At 41.6% G+C, this 18,275-nt stretch overlaps 1 protein-coding gene across 4 annotated transcripts; it reads right to left on the bottom strand.

The window, feature by feature from the left end:
- Window positions 1-570: 570 nt before the first annotated feature.
- On the bottom strand, window positions 571-10,727 carry prdm2a (PR domain containing 2, with ZNF domain a). Of its 4 annotated transcripts, none has more exons than XM_088408370.1 (3): window positions 10,709-10,727; window positions 3,312-7,377; window positions 571-1,905 (listed from the first exon to the last, which is right to left on the bottom strand). In XM_088408370.1, exon 2 carries the CDS (start codon window positions 7,321-7,323, stop codon window positions 3,331-3,333), a length of 3,993 nt encoding a protein of 1,330 aa, XP_088264496.1. In that variant the 5' UTR covers window positions 7,324-7,377; window positions 10,709-10,727; the 3' UTR covers window positions 571-1,905; window positions 3,312-3,330. The 4 variants fall into 4 exon arrangements, with proteins under 4 accessions (XP_088264496.1, XP_088264493.1, XP_088264494.1 ...); XM_088408367.1 differs by lacking the exon at window positions 10,709-10,727 and adding an exon at window positions 9,076-9,171; XM_088408368.1 differs by lacking the exon at window positions 10,709-10,727 and adding an exon at window positions 8,689-8,810.
- Between the last annotated feature and the right edge of the window lie 7,548 nt (window positions 10,728-18,275).

An 18,275-nucleotide genomic window follows, 5' to 3' on the forward strand; every position in this document is an offset into this window, starting at 1 on the left:
AAGTAATGAATAAAAAATGCTCTGAAATTGAAACCGAATTTATTGCGTAGGTTTTGCTGCTTGTGCCCAATCTAGTGCCCCCCTCAACTTTTCATGTCAGACGCCACTGGTTCTTACATTTTATTCATTTACGCATTTCATTTAATATCTTACTAGTCATGCTCAACTTATTTCTGCAGCCACTGGGTAGAGAAAAAAAACGCAGACAAGGCAGGATCGCAGGCACATGACAATGCACAATGTATTGCTTGTTGATAATAAGATGTAGAAATGATCTCCAATGGTTGAAACGTATATCCTTATTTCATACCAATCGTTTAGACTTGGAACCTTCTTAACAACTTCGTTATGTTCATTTGTTTTACTGATAAGAGTATCAGAATTTTCCAAAGAGACTCCACAGACTTGCTATGATGTTACATACATTATAAATTGTGTTTATTCGAACACCTGCTGCAACGGTTTGCAGTCTTTTGAGTTGGCAGTGATTGAATACCGCCACCTTCTGGACGTAGTATAAAACGCTGGATGCAGTTGAACTGTGGGCAAATAAAACCCCCCACACAGACACATGGTTTAGACTCAACATTCTGCATTTATTTTGACCCCACGCCTGGAAAAAAAAAAAAAAAAGTGCAAATAAAACGTTTTTTTTGCGTTATTCCAAATCATTACATGGTTTTAAATTAATGATAAATAAGCATTACTTATACGTAATTTGAAATGCCACAATCATTCACAGTCTGATAGCAGTCCCCTAACAACCTGTACATCAACGTAATGCAGGGGCAGTCTACAGTACGCGCACACACACATACATATATATTTAATTAAAACACATTTTAGTTCACACAAATGAAAAATACTGTTGATAAAGATAACAATTACATAAGTACCCTGTTTAAACTAGCAGCTTATGAATATTTATGCAAATGAGATTAGATACAATATTCAACAGTAATTTTTAAAAACTAAACACGTTTACATTTGCACTTTGGATTCACATTACAATTGAATGAACACAATACGAGCCCGATGAAGTGCTTGCTTTCTACAGTTGATGATTTAGAACAACAAAAGAGAAAACATGGTAGGATAGCATCAGAGTCCTATCATAAGCTTACCACATTAATAGTAATGCATTTCAGTCTATTCTTTTCAAGGACAGTACTTAGCTCTGCAGCTGACTAAACAATGAGTTGTGTTTCCTTTTGATAGATGTTAAAAATAAAATTCCCATTATGGTAACTGGTTCAGCAATAAAAGTGTTCTTAAAACTGCCATAAAAATACATTAAAAGGAGACCAATTACTGTACTCAAAATTTCTCTTGTCAAATGACACATTTTCCAATAAAGGCTTCTCATGTTTGGACTATAATATGAACAAATTGGAAAAGTAATTTTTATACTTTTGTGATCTGACCGACTAAAGTTTAAAGGGTAATGGCAAGTTTTTAATCATAGTTTAATGCCTGATTGCCGTAATACCACACAACAGTAGAACAAGCACAGAACATGCAGTAAAGAATATAGACCCAAAAGGCAACATATGACAGACTAGGAAAAAATAGTGCAAATCCATGCTGCCAGTGATTGCTTTCTGCCATCCTCGCAGAGCAGCCCGCCAAGCGAGAAATGTGAGAAGCCGTTCAGCTTCGATGCTTCACCATTTTCTTGACAACGCGTTGCTGTCGGATTAACTTCAAAGTGCAAATCCAGGGTATTGACAAAATGGAGGACTGTACCAACTTCCAGACTGTGACAGCCCCTCACAGTCACTACTCATAGTTGAAGTTCTGTTGTGTTCATTTTTTCCCCTTTGTCCTCATTTTAGTCATCTCTTGTACAGTGTAATGGACATGCAGCCTTCGCAGGGTGAAGAGGGGTCAAAGGTGTGCTTCGGCCTAAAAGTGACACAGTAAGTACATTAAAAAAAAAATGTCAACAGCTTTAAACTGCATGTAGATTACAGTAGTCATTTGCCATTATAGCTGTATGCTGTTTACCTCAATGATAAATACTAACTTATGACATGCATCAAATCATGCTTTAGTGCACTTGACTCGCTAATGAAAACATTTCACTGTACTCTTAAGTGTCCGGCACCCAAAAAATGGGAAACATCCAAAATTTCATTAGAGAGGTTGGCTTGAGTACTGCGCAATGGTGTCATACAATCAATAAGATCCCTGCAGTTATTATGGCAAACTCCTCCATGTATATTAAATGAGAAAAAAAATTAAGCTTTTATAGGGTGCATTAAGAAGCTTTAAATGTTATAAATGGTCATTTACAGTCCATAAATGCTGAAACAATTTCTTGCTATGTAGAAAGAGCCTTGAGAAGGCTACAGCAATAACTACAATAAGCCTATTTAAGTACGGTACTTACAATAGTCCATAACCGGTTGCAAACTCAAATGCGGCATTTGTGGAGGGTGAGGAGTCTGCTTTATCCCACTCGCATTGTCCCAGTTTCTTGTAGTGATATATATACATTTTTGCCCCCCAAAGCCAGGGTCTTGGACGCGCCACTTCAAAAGGGCAATCAAGTGCAATTTTCCCAGTCAGATGTTGAAAAAGTCCCAACATCCCACCTTCCTCGATCACAGCATTTGCCAAAAGTAAACATCAGCGAGGCATTTGGCAAATGGAGGAGGCCTGCTATTGGTTTGAATTCAGACCCGCCGCTGTCTTCACTTTTACTCGAAAGGTAAGATAAGCACAAATACATAAGGGGGAGGGGGGGGGGGGGGGGGGGGGGATACTTACTAGTATGACGCCAGAGAAGTATGTGAACATGTCAAAACTACCCAAATGGTTTAGGTATACAGGGATGAAAAAAAGAGGAGGGACAAATAGATATGAAGTTGTTGCTCCTTTTGGTTTGTATAATTAGCTACCACAACAGCAAATGTCACCTGAATTTTTGTGACAGTAAATTAAAAAAAAAGAAGAAAATATTCAAAACGTACAGCATGCTATTTCTGTAAAAAGGTCAACTTTTCTGTTTGGCATGAGGGCGCCCCGAATAAAATCTGGCCGAGGGCACCACAGCGGTTAGGGCCGGCGCCGGCTACGAATAAGCTACTGTGTTGTGATGTGATTTTAAGGACCACAGTGATAATACGGCCACCTCTTGAGTTGGATGAAAACAGGTAGATTTTGCTGATGTATTTGAAATAGAATGTGCAGTGTCCCCAATTTATTTGTGTCCATTAAAGTACCATTTATTTGAGGAATTTTGACATGTATTCACCTTTTTAATGACACCATGATTGTAGAACACAACCGTAAACATGGCCGACTACCTGCCAGCGGAGAAGCTCTTCAAGCTGTAGTGCTTTGCTCAGTGGCGCTGGTGTCAGCAGTGGCTTTCTCCGGGCCGGGAGCAGGGGCCTGACTTTGTTGCTGTTTTGCTGGGGCAACTTTACCATGATGCACTCGTGTGTACTGCCGCAGAGGAGGGTTGAAAGGTCTAACCGTGGGGAATTCGTTTAAAGTCGAAGTGTCGTTTTTGGGCTCCTCCTTAACGACTAGTTTGGGCCTCTTGCTTGAAAAAGTCTGTGCAGGAGGCGTGGCAGGCCTTTTTGCTGGTCCTGACGTCTGGAGTCTTGTGCGAGGATGAGCCGCGGCTTGTTGCTCGTTAACGCGGGAGGCCCCCCGATTAAGTCGTCTATCGTTTTCCTTGGTCACCGAGATCCCGTCCTCTTTCCTCGACCGCACTTCTCTGGGCTTTTTAGGACAGACTGCCATGTGTTTGGTTCGGGCACGTCGCATTGTGAACTCCCTGCGGCAGTGAGGGCAAACAAATACGTCTTCGTGCACGTGCGAAGGGGACACTTTGCTTGAAAAGGACTTGTTCCTCTGGGGCATGACCCTTTGAACAAGCTTTTGCTTCCTTTTGTTCAGTAACTTCAACTTCACTTTGACTGGTGACTCTGCGTTCGATCTGTTGGACTGCTTGCCTCTGCTTGAGCCGTTGCATTCATTTTCTGAATTGGTGGTGGACAAGATTCCGTTCTGGATTTTTGCAAAGTGGCGGAGCGGGATGGGATTCTTCTTGGGCGTGTACCGCCTCTTATCGCTGGCACTGGCACAAGCCAGGATGTGCTTGTGCAGCTCCGGCATGTTGTCAAAGCTTTTCCCACATTTGGTACACCGAATAGCTGTACTGAAGGTTTGTGGAATGTTGTGGGTGGTGAAATTTGTGGCTGAGGCCAACGACCCGGCGGGCGACCTGTTATGATAAGGAAAGGGCGGAGGCTTAAAGCTGGGGTAATGCTGGTTAATGCCAAGACGGACATCGGGCACTTTGAATTTACCACCATCTGAGGCCATGATTTTAATCGTCGTAAATAATTCTTCAGTCGCTACGTCAACGTCGCTCTCTTCCTTTTTCACCTGCTCTTCAGACACATCTGGCAATGAGGGCTCTCTGCTGACCTTTGTCGAGAAGTTGTAATTCTGAGGTCTTATTTTTCCCTTTTCTTCTTCAGTGAAAGTACATTGCTGAGAGGGATGTAATTCCTCCTGATGCCGCTTCAGATTGCAAAGATAAACAAAGTCTTTGGGGCAAGCACTACAAACGTAAGTCTTGTCAACGCCGTGTAGTTTGGACCTGTGGCCGAGCAAAGCAGAGGGCTTGTCAAAGAGAAGAACGCAGAACTCGCATTTGTAGGGCCATTCTTCAGCATGGTCTCCAACGTGATGGCCAAGTTCTTTCATCGAGTGGAACAGCAGGTTGCAGACATTGCAGATAAAGTTTTTGGTGAAAGTCCGCTGCTCTGTGTCACTTGGCGTGTCGCTTGGCGGGCTGCTGGCCTGTTGGGTCTCTTCAAATTTTTCATCACGTGAGTCAACGTCATTGACTTCCACCGCTGAATCCGCAATATCAGCAGCTTCTTCTTGTGCATTTGGAGGCTCTTCTTGTTGGCCTTGATCTGGTTCTTCAGCCAGGGCGGGGCAATCGAGCGGCTTCACTGAGGTGCTTGACGACAACGTAACCGACTCTTGGATGGAGGACATGACAATGCTGGAGTCCGCGGTTGCCGTGCTGGGTAATGACACGATCCGTTGCTCTTCTATGTGATTAACGAGCATTTGCGTGGATACTGGCGCCTCAGAGTTGTCCAGCGTGGTAACGGCGGAGGGCACATTTGCTGGCGTTTCAAGGGATATCGTGCATTCTATCAGCAAAGTGTTACTCGTGATGTTGTACGAGTTGATGAGGGGATCGTTCGACGTTGCCGTGGGTGTGAATGGCACCTCAGACAAGCTGTGGTCCTCATTCATAGGCGGATTGAGAGAAATTTGATCGGTGAGAAACATGTGGCCAGGTAGATGTAGAGAGGGGTCAAGTGGATGTGAGAGAGTGACAACGTTTGTAGCGTTTGTCGCTGCGAAGGCAGGGGTTAACTCACACTGTGCAGAATTTATGGGGTTTTCTGTGCAGAGTACCAACGGCTCCGGTGATATATTTGGAGCCAGCACTTGGATTGGTTGGCTTGAGGGGCTAGGAATAGATAGCGGTGGTGCCAGAACTGTGATTAATGACGTGGCTGTTGGTAGTAGTGGATGTGTGGTTGTGGGAGCAAATGATAGAGTGCATGGAGAAGCTGGTGGAAAACCAAGTGGTGCCAGGGTGGCAGGTACAGAACTCAGAGGACAAGAGGGGAGTGAAAGTCCATAAACAAGTCCCTCTGAGACAGAATCCACCAGATTTGAACCTGTAACAATGGTGAGGTCTGACACAAGAGGTTCTTCACAGTTCTCCACATTCACATTTTCCTCTCCAACACTCTGGAAGGCCTTCTCCTGCATGGATACATTTAAATTATCTTGTGAGGGAAAAACTAAATTCGATGTCAGCTGAGATTCTTCAAGGCTCTTTCTTTGCAAACTTAAGTCCAGAACAGCATCACCAGAAGTTCCAGCTTCATTTCGTTTCATAGTGTTGGAGAGATCCAGTGGCTGTTGGCTATAGTGGTTGATGATCACAGGAGGCCAGGTCTCTGTGGGATCAGAAATTTCTTGAGGTTCCTCAGTCTTTTGGGGTGTGTTTCCTATTTCATTGGTGCTCTGGTGCATAGGAGCACTGTACTGGCTGTCCATGGGCCTTAAAGTGACAGCATCACTAACATCATCTCCCGTTGCGGTTTCTTCTTCGGCTGTAGCGTAGTGCTGAGGAGAACTCTGTGGCGAGCTAGTCCTCCTTTTAAACTGTCCTGCCGCAGAAGAAACGGATGAGCATGGCGCTTGGCCATCTGGAAGAAGAGTGTCCTGCTCCTCTTGTGGCTGACTCATCATCGGGGACAGAAACAAAGCGCTTGAATTTGTGGGTACTAGTGAAGACTCTGCATTCTGAGAAAGTAGAGTTCCAATTAACGAAGTCACTACTTCGGAGGAGGATGAAGACACCGCCATTTCCGACTCCAGTTGTGTTTGAATTCGGTGTAACAGAGGAGGTGTTGCTGTTCTCCTCTTGGCAAGTGCTTGACCCAGGAGCTCTTGGCTGCTTGGAATTGATTTGACCCCTAATCCCACGTTCAACTGGGTGGGATCCACAATCAGTGCATCCAGTCCAACCAAAGTTGAACACGCAGCATGAACCTCCGCTGTTTCACAGCCGCTTACTGTGCTTGTTGACACTATTTTTCCATCAAAGTAAAAGCTGATATTCTCAGAGACATTGCGAGAAACATCCAGCATGTAGTTTCCTGGGTGTTCCACTTCGGTTCCCATTACTCTTTTGGCAAGCTCTGCTCCATGATTTGATGTTGAAATGATTATCTGCTGAAGTTTTTCCTCATGGGGTGGCTCACTTTGCTCCACGTGTGCAGTTTGCAGATGCTGCTTATGGACTGTAATCTCATGCTGCTGCTTCTTCGTATTTGTATCGTATCTCTTTTCACAGTAATTGCAAGCATAATCCTCGTACACCTGCTCATCAGGAGGCATAGTGTTGCATCCGGAAATAATACTGCTTTCAAGCTGCGCATCTGATTTTACAGAAATTGAAGGCTTCATATTGTCATGCTGCAGATGATCGATTTGTCCTTCCTTGATTTTATATGCAGGTGCCACATTCTTCATCATAGCATGGCTATGCGAGTGCCATTCCAAGTCTTGTTGGCTGCTAAAGCAATTCTCACAGTGCTGGCATGGAAAAGACTCAAGGCCAGAGCGAGCGGACTGAGAGAGGTGTTCATGAAAGTCTGCGGGATTAGGTTCCATATTGGTGTTTTCTTGACAAATGTGATCACCTTCCTGCTGTAAATCCTCACCTTCTCCAACTTCAGAGAAGTGAGGGATGTGCTCCATTTTCCCTTCGTTTGTATCGGTTCTCTGAAGATGGTTCCGTCACTGTTGTCATGCCTGATGAATTAATAAATAGATGTAAGAAAACTAGCAAAGTTTTGAAGTAATAAACGGTGCATGATGAATAATTACTGAGCGCAGTGACATCATGCTATGCTGTCTTGCCTCACAACACTCAGTAAACTGCTATTATGACGTAATTAATGCAAAAGCACAGATTTGTGATCCTGTTGGAAATCGAAAATCATTTAGTACTTCTAAAGATCACTAAAACAAGATTATTCAGAATACTAAAACAGCAGTTCCACACTTCAAAAAGATTTGCTCATCCCATTGAAGGGTCACACAAAGATCAGAAACCTGAATCATTTTTAAGTACTTTGATGTTGCATACTATCGCGCAATCATTCTGCAAATATAACATTTTCAATTGTTACTTTAGTAAATGAGTATACTCATAAATACGGTACACAAAAAGTCAACATCATAACTGCTTTAACTCACCATTTTAGCATTTAGTGAAGAAGCATTGGCATGCCTTAAACGAGGACTATTGACCTTGCATACCAGTAAGAGACACATTAAGATATACATCAGAATGTAACTGTATTTATGCGACGCTACCAAAAGTCACTGCTGTCATCATAAGCATTGTCTTTGTTCAAAACATGATGACGATAAAAACTTTTCATTCAAACACATCAAAGAACAGACTTTTTAGAGGGAGGGAGGCAGGGAGGGGGGTGCATGTCTAAGCCTGTCCGCACTTTAAATGTATTAAAATATTAAGGCCTCCAATTTCGTGTTTGCTTACAGTATATTTGTTGAATATTTGTTTGTTGTATATTTGTTTCATGCATTAACGTTACGCTTCAGTTTTGAACTTGGATAATACTTAAATGACTGCATTCAAATGTTTCAGTAGCTCAGCAATAACGACAAACACGTGTACTGATTACACAACAAACAAAAGAGTGTCTTTGGTTGTTCAGTAGCTTAACAATAACTTCAAACACGTGTACAGATTACAAAACCAAAAAATTGTGCCTTTTGTTGTTTTTTAGATTTACTTTTTTGGGGGGAAAAAACCATGAAATGGCAAATTAAAACCCAACAGGCACTTAAACGTATTGTTGAAATAACCGTACTGCGCATTGCGAGAGGACCCAAAGAAAAACCATTGGCATTAGGTAAAATTCAGACAAACGCCCGATACCAAGGCTTGTAGTACCAAAAATAACCCAATCGGTTAATTACTCACGCGGGTGCACTTAAAATGCGATCTAATAACTATAACAAGGGAAGATGCTTTATCCGGCTAATTTGACGTCATACGGTGGTGGTGCGTTCAAGTCCCCCTCCCCACACCTGGCTTGATGACACTGGACGACCGTCCTTGCAGGCTTGCACCATTGCTAGTTGTCCACAAGACACGTCGCATTTCCAGCTCTGACCATAGCGACTTCTCCTTTGCGTACCGATTTTCACACCTACATTAATATACACAACCTTCTCCAAATAAGACGTTAGACACGACAACAGCCACTCGGAAATACATTTTGGATGACCAATTGTAAAATTATGCATCTGCGCAAGACTGCCATGTATGTAATATCAGACTTCAGCTAGCTCCGAGGTTAGCCCACATACATTGGGAACAAACGACATCTCGGAAATAAGACATGCAAGGGACATTTAATAACACCCTTGTCCCATAGGGCAGTTCGCTGTTCTATACATTTCTGAATTACGTACTTGATTTGTGACCACATTGTCGTTGAGTAGTTTCATAGCTTTCTTGTGCAGGTTGTCAACAGCTGGGTGTTCTCCAACGCACCAGCGACCAATGTGAATTTCGATTGGATTAGGAAAGACAAGGTGCCACATTTCAACCAATTGAAGAGAGGTTTGTTCACGTAGAGAAAGACAGCGTCGCAAAAAGCAGCCCTTTTCACCAGATTAAAATGAAATAGTTTTAAACAGAGATTGTACCACGTATTACCCATTAACACGATATTTATTTATATTATTTTTTAAAGTGACAATTTTCACTGTCCCGCTTATTGCATGTATTAATTTTTAGCTGCAGATGGCGCAATAATACAACACTCATGCATATATGGCTTGAGATGCAAACTAACGGACGCCGTTTTATATGTACAGTAGGCTATATGCAGTATATTTAATTTCCTCCTACTCCGGTTTTCTCCCCTGTTTCCAATAAATAAAATGCATGTTCGATTAATGAATAGTGTACTTTGGTGTGAACGGTTATTGGAACAGTATCTGCCCTGCGAATGAACGGCAACCAGCTATGCATCTCACCTCTTGCTCAAGGTCAGATGATCGGCTCCAGCCCACCTGTGACCGTAACACGGATAAGATTGAGGAGTGCATATTCAAAATGAACGGATGGAAATAATAATAAGTTGCTGCTTTGAATCATTTTTAAAATGACTTTCCATTTGTGGGGGAGCTGACAGATTTATGATGTGCCATGCATTCTTGTCCCCCTTGAACCATGTTTTCTAACAATAGTCAAGAGATGTCACTCACACAAACATCAAACCAACACTTGATGGAAAGTTGCCCACTAGTTTCACAGGCAACATATTTACGCCCCCTGAAACCATGTCAACATAAAAACATCTTGGAAAACATATGTGGGAGTTCGCTTATAGCACATGTGTACATACAGTCTGTGACATTGTGTGTTATGTGGGTAGTGTTCTCATGGCACGCGAGAAGGTCTTGCTTCTATTGGCGCTGGTGGGAAGTAACAAAATACGAATACTGTTACATGAACAAGGAAGCCTTAACAACAGCAGCAATTGATTCAGATGCAAGCATTTCCCCATCCATGCCCCCAATGGCTCCTTGATGTCAAGCATGAGCTAAAGTCTTATGTATTGTGCATGCACACCAACATGGTCTTGCAACCAAAAAATCACCACTTTATTGGGAAAAAAAAGCAAAACATGTTTGTGTAATTTTTTCAATTCTCACCGGCTAATTTGGCATTTATTGTTACTTAGCTCAAAAGCTAGTGAGATTCAGTGAATGCCTTGTTTTGGTGGCATGGAATTTGAGCTAACGTGAAATAACATCACAAGCACCATCTACAGTGCTGTGAAAATGTATTTGTCCCTTTTGTCCCTTCCTGATTCCTGGATTTTTTTTTCTTTTGCATATATATCACCTGCAAAGGTTTCATTTAATCAAAAACAATTTTCAATTTGGGGAAAACAAACAAACCTATTTGACTAATCTTTGATGAATCAAGAAATCCCTTCAAAAAAAGAAGGCAAAGCGGCGGCTTGGTGGAGCACTGGTTAGCATGTCCGCCTTACAACTAAGAGACCTGTGTTCAAATCCAGCTGGCTCTGACCTTCCTGTGTGGAGTTTGAAAGTTTCCCCCACGCCTGCGTGGATTGAAGGATTGCCTGGCCAGTCAGTTGAGAACAATACACTGCCATCTCCTCAGTGACTGGCTGAAAGTGTGGCTGAAAGAAAGCGGGAGAGGAGGGAACAAAGCTTTGGGATCCTCTTCAAGTGTAAACTCTGCTTGTTATCATGTTTGGTCAGCTACAGGCTTCACGTTAATCCGACGTCCAAGCGCTATTAACCCACACACACACGCCCCGATCTCAGCCAAGGCATCCAAAGGAGAAGGGATGAGTACAGTTATTGAATAATGCTTAATAATTGAACGTTTAGTTAAATATGTGTACTGCGGTAGGTAGACATCCAAGGAGTGCATGTGCATTGACAGTTAACTATAAGTTTGAGGTTCATACAGCGATGAAGAATTTGAATGCATAGCAACTGTAAATACCGACTGTAAACATCTAAGTGTAAGCAGAGTGAGTGTTCACATGTTTATATGATATTTCAGATGTATGACTTCAGAGACGTTTGCCAAGGGGCTGATCATTTGCCATATCATGTGTGCAATCTGTTTCACTGCCAAGATTTTTTTTTTTTAAATCACGCACCTTGCACACATGTAAATATTACAGACAAGTCCCTTCCCCTGATCTGAGAAACAACCCGGAGGATACTGACACAACCTCAACCATAAAAATACTGTTAAACCTGACAGTGTCAGTCTAAATTCAGCATTATTAGCTTTACAAAGTCAACCATTCTTCATTGGGTTGTGCAGATGGACTTAGAGGGTACATATTAGAAGTTCAACTTCAATTGTTTTTATTCAAATGTTTGGCTTTCTTGAGTGCCTGCCCATCCATCAAGTGAGAAATTAAACCACCAAAGTACGGTAAATCTTGACCGCAACACCCCAGTCGTCTTGGTGATGAAAGCCATTGTCGGCATCAGACTTCCTGCAGCGAGGAGGCGGGGTGAGCGGGGACTCAGGTTCAGGACAGGAATGTCCATTCTAAACAGCTTAATTTACTAGAGCCAAATATAGGCAGTGAACAGCATGCTAATCACTGATATGTTATAAAAGGGGAAGTCACTTCCCAACATTTCTTTATAATAATATAGTCGATGCGCCCCCGCTGGTTTAAACAAGGCATTCGGATTAATACCGCGTGTGTAGAAAGTGGATCAGATATCAAAATGTATCTGTTATTATCCATCTCAGAGAGCTGCCATTTTCCTCCTTGCTATTGACTGAAAATGACATCACAGATGCTAAGGGCTCAGGTCATGAGCATTTATGCCTCGGCTTGTAAATGTCTCATGGCCAAACGGGTGAAATATGCAGCTTTTGGGTGAAATTTGATGACAAACCTAAAATGCCCTGTCACCTTTCTAGGTGAATTTAATTTAACATTCTCTTAACTTTTGAATGCACATGTAAACAACTGAATACTTGGTCACTATTTAAAGTGCTTTTTGGGCAAACTTTTTGTTTCCTAACAACACACTGAACACAGGAGCTGTTTGAATCCATGACTAAATATTGGTTCCAAACAGAGTTAATATTCAAATTGACCTCGTCATAATCCTGTTCACAATCTATTTAATCAAGATGAGAGCCACAGTTGGTCATTGTGCTGCTTCAAACAGGCTATGTACTGAGCAAATAGGCTTAGAGCTGGGGTGCCCAAACTTTTTCCTCAGAGAGCCATATGAGAAAAAATTAGGAGGCAAGGGACATTTTGAATTTTTTTTACTTATATTATCAAGCAAACCAACATTCAATCAAGCAATTGCCAATTGTTTATTTATTATGATTTTAACGCTTTCTATAAGGCAAATAGTTTAGTATTTTATCATATTTTGGAGCTGCCAGAGACTCTACAACCCACCAGAAAATATCAGCCCATGTGCTGTTCAGCAACTTAATCCCACCTCTACATTTAGAACAAAAACAGAATTTTGAAAGCCTTCAAATTCCTCCGTACCTACATCAGCGAGGATGGCACCTGGTTCCACAACACTCGACAGATCATCAGGAAGTCCCAACAGAGACTGTAATTTCTGAAGAGACTGAAGAAATTTGGCATGCCAACAAAGATTGTCAACAACTTCTATAGATGTACAATTCAAAATGTCCTCTCCAGCTCCATCACAGTTTGGTACGACAACTGTACAGCACAAGACAGGAAGGCTCTCCAGCGTATGATCAAGACCTCAGAGCGCATCTGTGGAGCAGCCTTCCCCTCACTGCAGGACATTTGCCACGCTAGGGTTCTGCGGAGGACACACAACCTCATCAGGGACAACACTCACCCACAACACAACCTGGTTGAACTGCTGCCATCAGGCAGACGCTACAGGAGCCTGAGGCCATCCGGATTCTGAACAAATCCCTCACACACTCATCTCCCTCATCACCAGTCATTTTACCGTATGCACACATGCACCTTACAAACCCTGCAGAGTGTAGGAAAGCTGCTAAATACATAATATTTTGGACTACATGATATTTTGCACTATCATTCTCATATGTATACAGTTTCTTCCACTCCATCTACTCCATCATATACTCAGAATGTTCCCGATTTATTACTGGTTCATTATTATTGCCCTTAATGCAGTTGTTGTTTTTTTTGTTTTTTGTTTTTGTTTTTATTGGCTACTTTATTATTTGCTCAAATGTGGAATGTAGTCTGCTTGGGGAAGTGAACAGAATTAGAATTTCATTTTGTAATATTACTATGCATATGACAATAAAACTCTTGAATCTTGAATCCTAAAATGTAAATTCACCAGTAAAAGCTTAAGTGCACGATAGCCTCATCCTGAAATTTAACCACAAAGGATTACATCCTGAATTTAATGTCTCATCAGCAAACTCGAAAACAATTTTAAGACACAAGAGTTGTGCTAAATTGAGGGACGAAACATCGATGTCAATATTCTTCAAACAGGAAATAGGAGTGCGTATGCTAAGTTCTGTATCGCGTGTCGAGTGGCAGCAGGCATCTGCTGGTGCCAATGACTCTGTGAACAATGAAACATTTACAGTAACACCCCCATGAACATATAGAAAGTGTGAGACAAAGAAGGAGATTTACAGCAAGTGTATCTACTCACAGAGCAAAAAACAATAAGGATTTGTCATAGAGGATACGGAGCAAACAAAGCTTTATCTGAAGACGACCATGCTACGATATCTTATTGCCACTCACAGAAAGCCAGATGTGTAGAAAAACATGTTAATGCAAATGTGTCTGAGTACAAAGACAGTGTGTACATCATGGAAACAAAGGCTTCTGTATGCATATCAGCACAATACCGCTGGAAAAACACACCATTCTAAGCGGCCCCCTCTCACTTCTGCACGTTCCCATTAAGAGACGCTCCTTCGAGCGCAGACACAGTATACGTACTTCCTGCATTCCAAACTCGCGCCACGCTTCCTCCTTCGCTTAAAGTATCACTCCCACATAAAAAAAAAAACGCATGGTCCCTTGTGGCTTCCAGATGGTCACAAGCTCACCTCGGTGGCTGCAGCACAACTTTTTCTGGTGGGTCTTGTAATCCAGTTTTTTGTGTTAGTCCAATATTTTGATGTCAATCACGCAGTTGTCAAAGAACTTCATCCAATAAAGTAGGGCCTGGAAAACTAATTTGATCAGCCTTGTCATTTTAAAAGTCACAGGTTTGAAAAATTGCCAAATTGGGAAATTGAGGTTCTGTAAAAGTGACTGAATGCTGGATGGGTAGTTTACAAGGTGTGTTTGCAATAGTTACTAACTACTTAAAGGTTTGGGTTGACTTACTTAAAGTCACCTAAAAAAATGTTCTTTGCAATCATTTGCAAAAAAGATTAAAATTGCAATTCCAATTGCAATTAAACAGCAATATTCACCATGTTTATCCTTCTTGGGGCAGCCATTTTGTCCCTTGCTAATGATCAAAAATGACATCATAGTTGTTCAGTGTGGAAGTAACAGCCAATCACTTGTTTTGTGAGTTTGGTCATGTGACACCAACAAGGTGAGCTGAGACTGGTTGTTACCTGAGCTCTGAGCAACTGTGCTGTCATTTTCAGTTGACAGCAAGGTTAAAAATGGGTGAATTTTGCTTCCTCAATCATATTCCATAAATTTAACTACAGTATTAATCATAATACCATGTTAAAAATAGTGGGTTGCCATTAAACATTTTTTTTTTGGAAAGTAAATTTTGGGGGGGACTTCCCCATTAATCGTGGCATATAAGCAAGTTATACCGTTCAACAGATTAACTAGCAATTAAAATTTGTTATCAATTGTTCCCGGTGAGAAGGTATTGGATATTTCATTTTCAGCAAAATCATAGTGTCCTGCTTTTTAATTGTGAACATCTGTTGCCTCTTCCCTTCCACCTCGCGTGTGACCATGGACCACGGGGTGCTTGATTGATTGATAATATTGAGAAAATAATGTATTTTCGAACGTAAAAAAAATAAAATAAAATAAATGCGGGAGGGATTTTCTTGGGGCTGCACAGATTTCTGACGGGGGCTACGGCACACCATCCGGCTCCAGTGCAGCGCCATTCTTGTGTCTGACCCAGCTGTCACCTGCACTCAATGGGGCTGACATCTTTCACCTCTTGAACATACACACTAACCAGTTAGTTAGGAAGGCTTACACAGCAAACACCAACGTGTGGGACGCACGCAGACATCGGTGACAATTCACAGATACTGTAGGCCATTATGGAGCTTGTGACAGTATATTAGCGGTTATTTACATGCCGGCGATTGGAACATTCAAACATTTTTGTGACGTCAAAATAATAGTACATCGTATTTTAACTCAAATTTAGAAGGCAATGTTAGAAATTCCGAATGTTAGAAAATCTGTCTTATTTGTGTTCATTTGTATTAACTACAAATGTTTTGAAGCTGTGTTACTGCACAAAAAGTATTTACTTTTCTGAATGAATGTAGACAGGAAAAACAACACTTTAATACTGTACATCGTTGAAATACACAAGCAGCTCTAGAGCAGCAAAGACATTTGCTCATGAAAGCGCAAAAGGAAAACATACAAAGTTGTCCACTTCATTTAAGATAAACTAATTACCTCATTTAAATGACTGTTAAAACAACAGTTTATTCCTGCTGTAAAATAACCGGCAGTGACGTGTGTATTCACATGCACGCACACACGTGCCCTTGACGCAAGTATGATGGACCACACGTACGTACTGTAGATGTGCTGAGTTTCTTGTGCACGCCACAAAATTTTGTGTTTTCTAATTAAACTGACGTGTCTACACGCATAAACAAGTGCTAAGAGTCTGACTAAGCAGCGCGCACTTACCGACGTGACGATGGGACTGTTATTTGTTTTTACATGAAGTAGGCTTAACTCTATGAGGGCGTTTATGTAAGCGTTTGAGCTGGGCCCACCCAGGAAGTGACTCCACCCTGTCATCATGCCCAGACCCCCCCCCCCTTTTTTTTTAAGCTAAAGAGTGGAGCGTGAGTGCTGCCCCTTCACATCTGCCTCTCTGAAAAGCTCCGATTGTTCCCTGTGGTGTGAGGCGAGAGGCTGAGCTCAAGGCAGTCATGACGCTGGCCCATGGGGCAGAGGCGCAAGGGATTGGGCGGCTGCCTAAAACCACACGAGAAGCCTGCAAACACAGAGTATCACTGTAGCACGCACAGCTCACTGTTGGAGCTGTGCCTTGGCCCAACGACAACGTATGAAAAAGTACACAACATGGAATTAAAAAAAAAAAGAAAGAAAAACACCTAACCGTCAGTGCAGCCCAGCAGGTTTAACTGATTCAACGGCTGCTTGCGCTGCCATATTTGGTGGGCATGTCAGACCCGGAGGTTATTTGCTGGGCAATGCCATTTGAAAATTGTTTGGTTTCAAATGTAACAGGAAGTTCACCATTTTGGTGTGGAGCAGCCATTTTAGGGTGATTTTGGTTCTAACTAAGTCTCCTCCAAAAAAGATGATATATAATTGCTACCGAATTTTAAGCATATGAACTAGATGGATTTGTGTGGCTAAATCGCAAATATTTTGAGTTTTCAGCAGTTCAGTCACTTAGCACAAACAGCAAAACCCACGACCTGAAAGCATCTTACTCGATACTAATTCTTTTCATTATTTAAATCGCTTCCCAGGGGCATTAAAAAAAGGTTAAAAAAAATGATAAATGAAACAAAGTGAACTCCAGCTATTTTATGAATTTTTAAAGTTTAAGATTTTTTACCATAAGGTCTATATTAATTTCTATTAGCTTATCAGTAGTAATTGATATTGAATTTTTAGCATCATGCTAACCAGTTTCGTTAGTCAAAATCTAACTACACTTGTAAGTATGAAAAAAATACACATTTTGTAATAGTAGTTTTTGGAACAAATAAGTAAAATGGTATAATTCCCAGTGGCACAGGAGATGATCACTCATGGTACTTTAATATTCCACAGCATAGTAGTTGGGAATAACTGTCCAATGTGCTGGCTTTTGGAGTTGTCAGGATAACATATTCGTTCAGAGGACGAGCGTTTGAAAAAGCTAATCAAATCAAACACACAAAGGCCACTCATTGCACACAGTAGTGTTTTTTTTTTAAATTTTTTTATTGAAACAGTATGAACCAAAGAAATTAAATAAAAGGCTTCAAACCAATCAAACAGCACACATTAGGGACCTGTTGGTAAAAACGGCAAAACAGGATGAAGGAAAATGAAAACATGTCGTTGCAAACACTTGCAGTGTCTTAAAGTCTATTCATTAAAGATGACCTCACTCATTCAGTGCTCATTATGCAAGTTTTGTAAAGCAGGGAAAGTCAATTTTGTAAAGCGAGGAAAGCCAAGCGAAGACTTAATTATTTGTACACCCTTTTATGCATTTAGAATAGAACAAAGCACTTCACCTCATTTTGAAGACTCAATGGCCATACTGCTTATCGGCTATTACCAACAGCGGCGGATATGTGTGAGACTTCAACAGTAGAGCTATTTCTTTTCAAGAAGAGGTGTCAATTGAAAAGGTGCAGTCGGTTCACATTGATAACGCACTGTAACACGGTTCTGATCAACCGGTGTCAGTGGCGCAAACCCTTCTGCTAAATGTCACAGATATGTATCAGGGGTTTTTGGATGTGGGTGTTAGAGGCGGCAGAATGTCAAGCCGCTGTTGCTATATCTTTATTTATATTACAACCCACTCTCTGGCCCACTCCATGCCACTTCTGAAAATTAGGCTTCATATAGTAGGCCACCAAAAGGTCAGTAACCGTGGCTAAATGAGGAAATGCTTGCCAACGGGTCTGGATGTGCCATGCCCCTCCTCGTTTCTAACGCTACGTTATGCTAGTGCTACATAAGTGTCCCGACATACCGTGTCCGATTTGAAACCATCGTTACTAACTCACCACATTTCTCTTTCCTGCTGGCTTCACGCAACGGGTAATCGTCTCATTTGAAAATATTTTTCTGTTTGGTTTGTTGGCTAATAAGATTCAGCACTAAAAAGGTTTTCCACAAATCCAGATTAAAAAGCAAAATTTTGTGCATGTC

The sequence above is a fragment of the Hippichthys cyanospilos genome, chromosome 2, assembly GCF_059441005.1.
Source record: "Hippichthys cyanospilos isolate Australia breed blue-spotted pipefish chromosome 2, RoL_Hcya_1.0, whole genome shotgun sequence".
Lineage (NCBI taxonomy): Eukaryota > Metazoa > Chordata > Actinopteri > Syngnathiformes > Syngnathidae > Hippichthys > Hippichthys cyanospilos.

Coding starts and splice junctions, on each gene's coding strand:
- prdm2a (XM_088408370.1), bottom strand. CDS start 7,323: ATGGAGCACATCCCTCACTTCTCTGAAGTTGGAGAAGGTGAGGATTTA.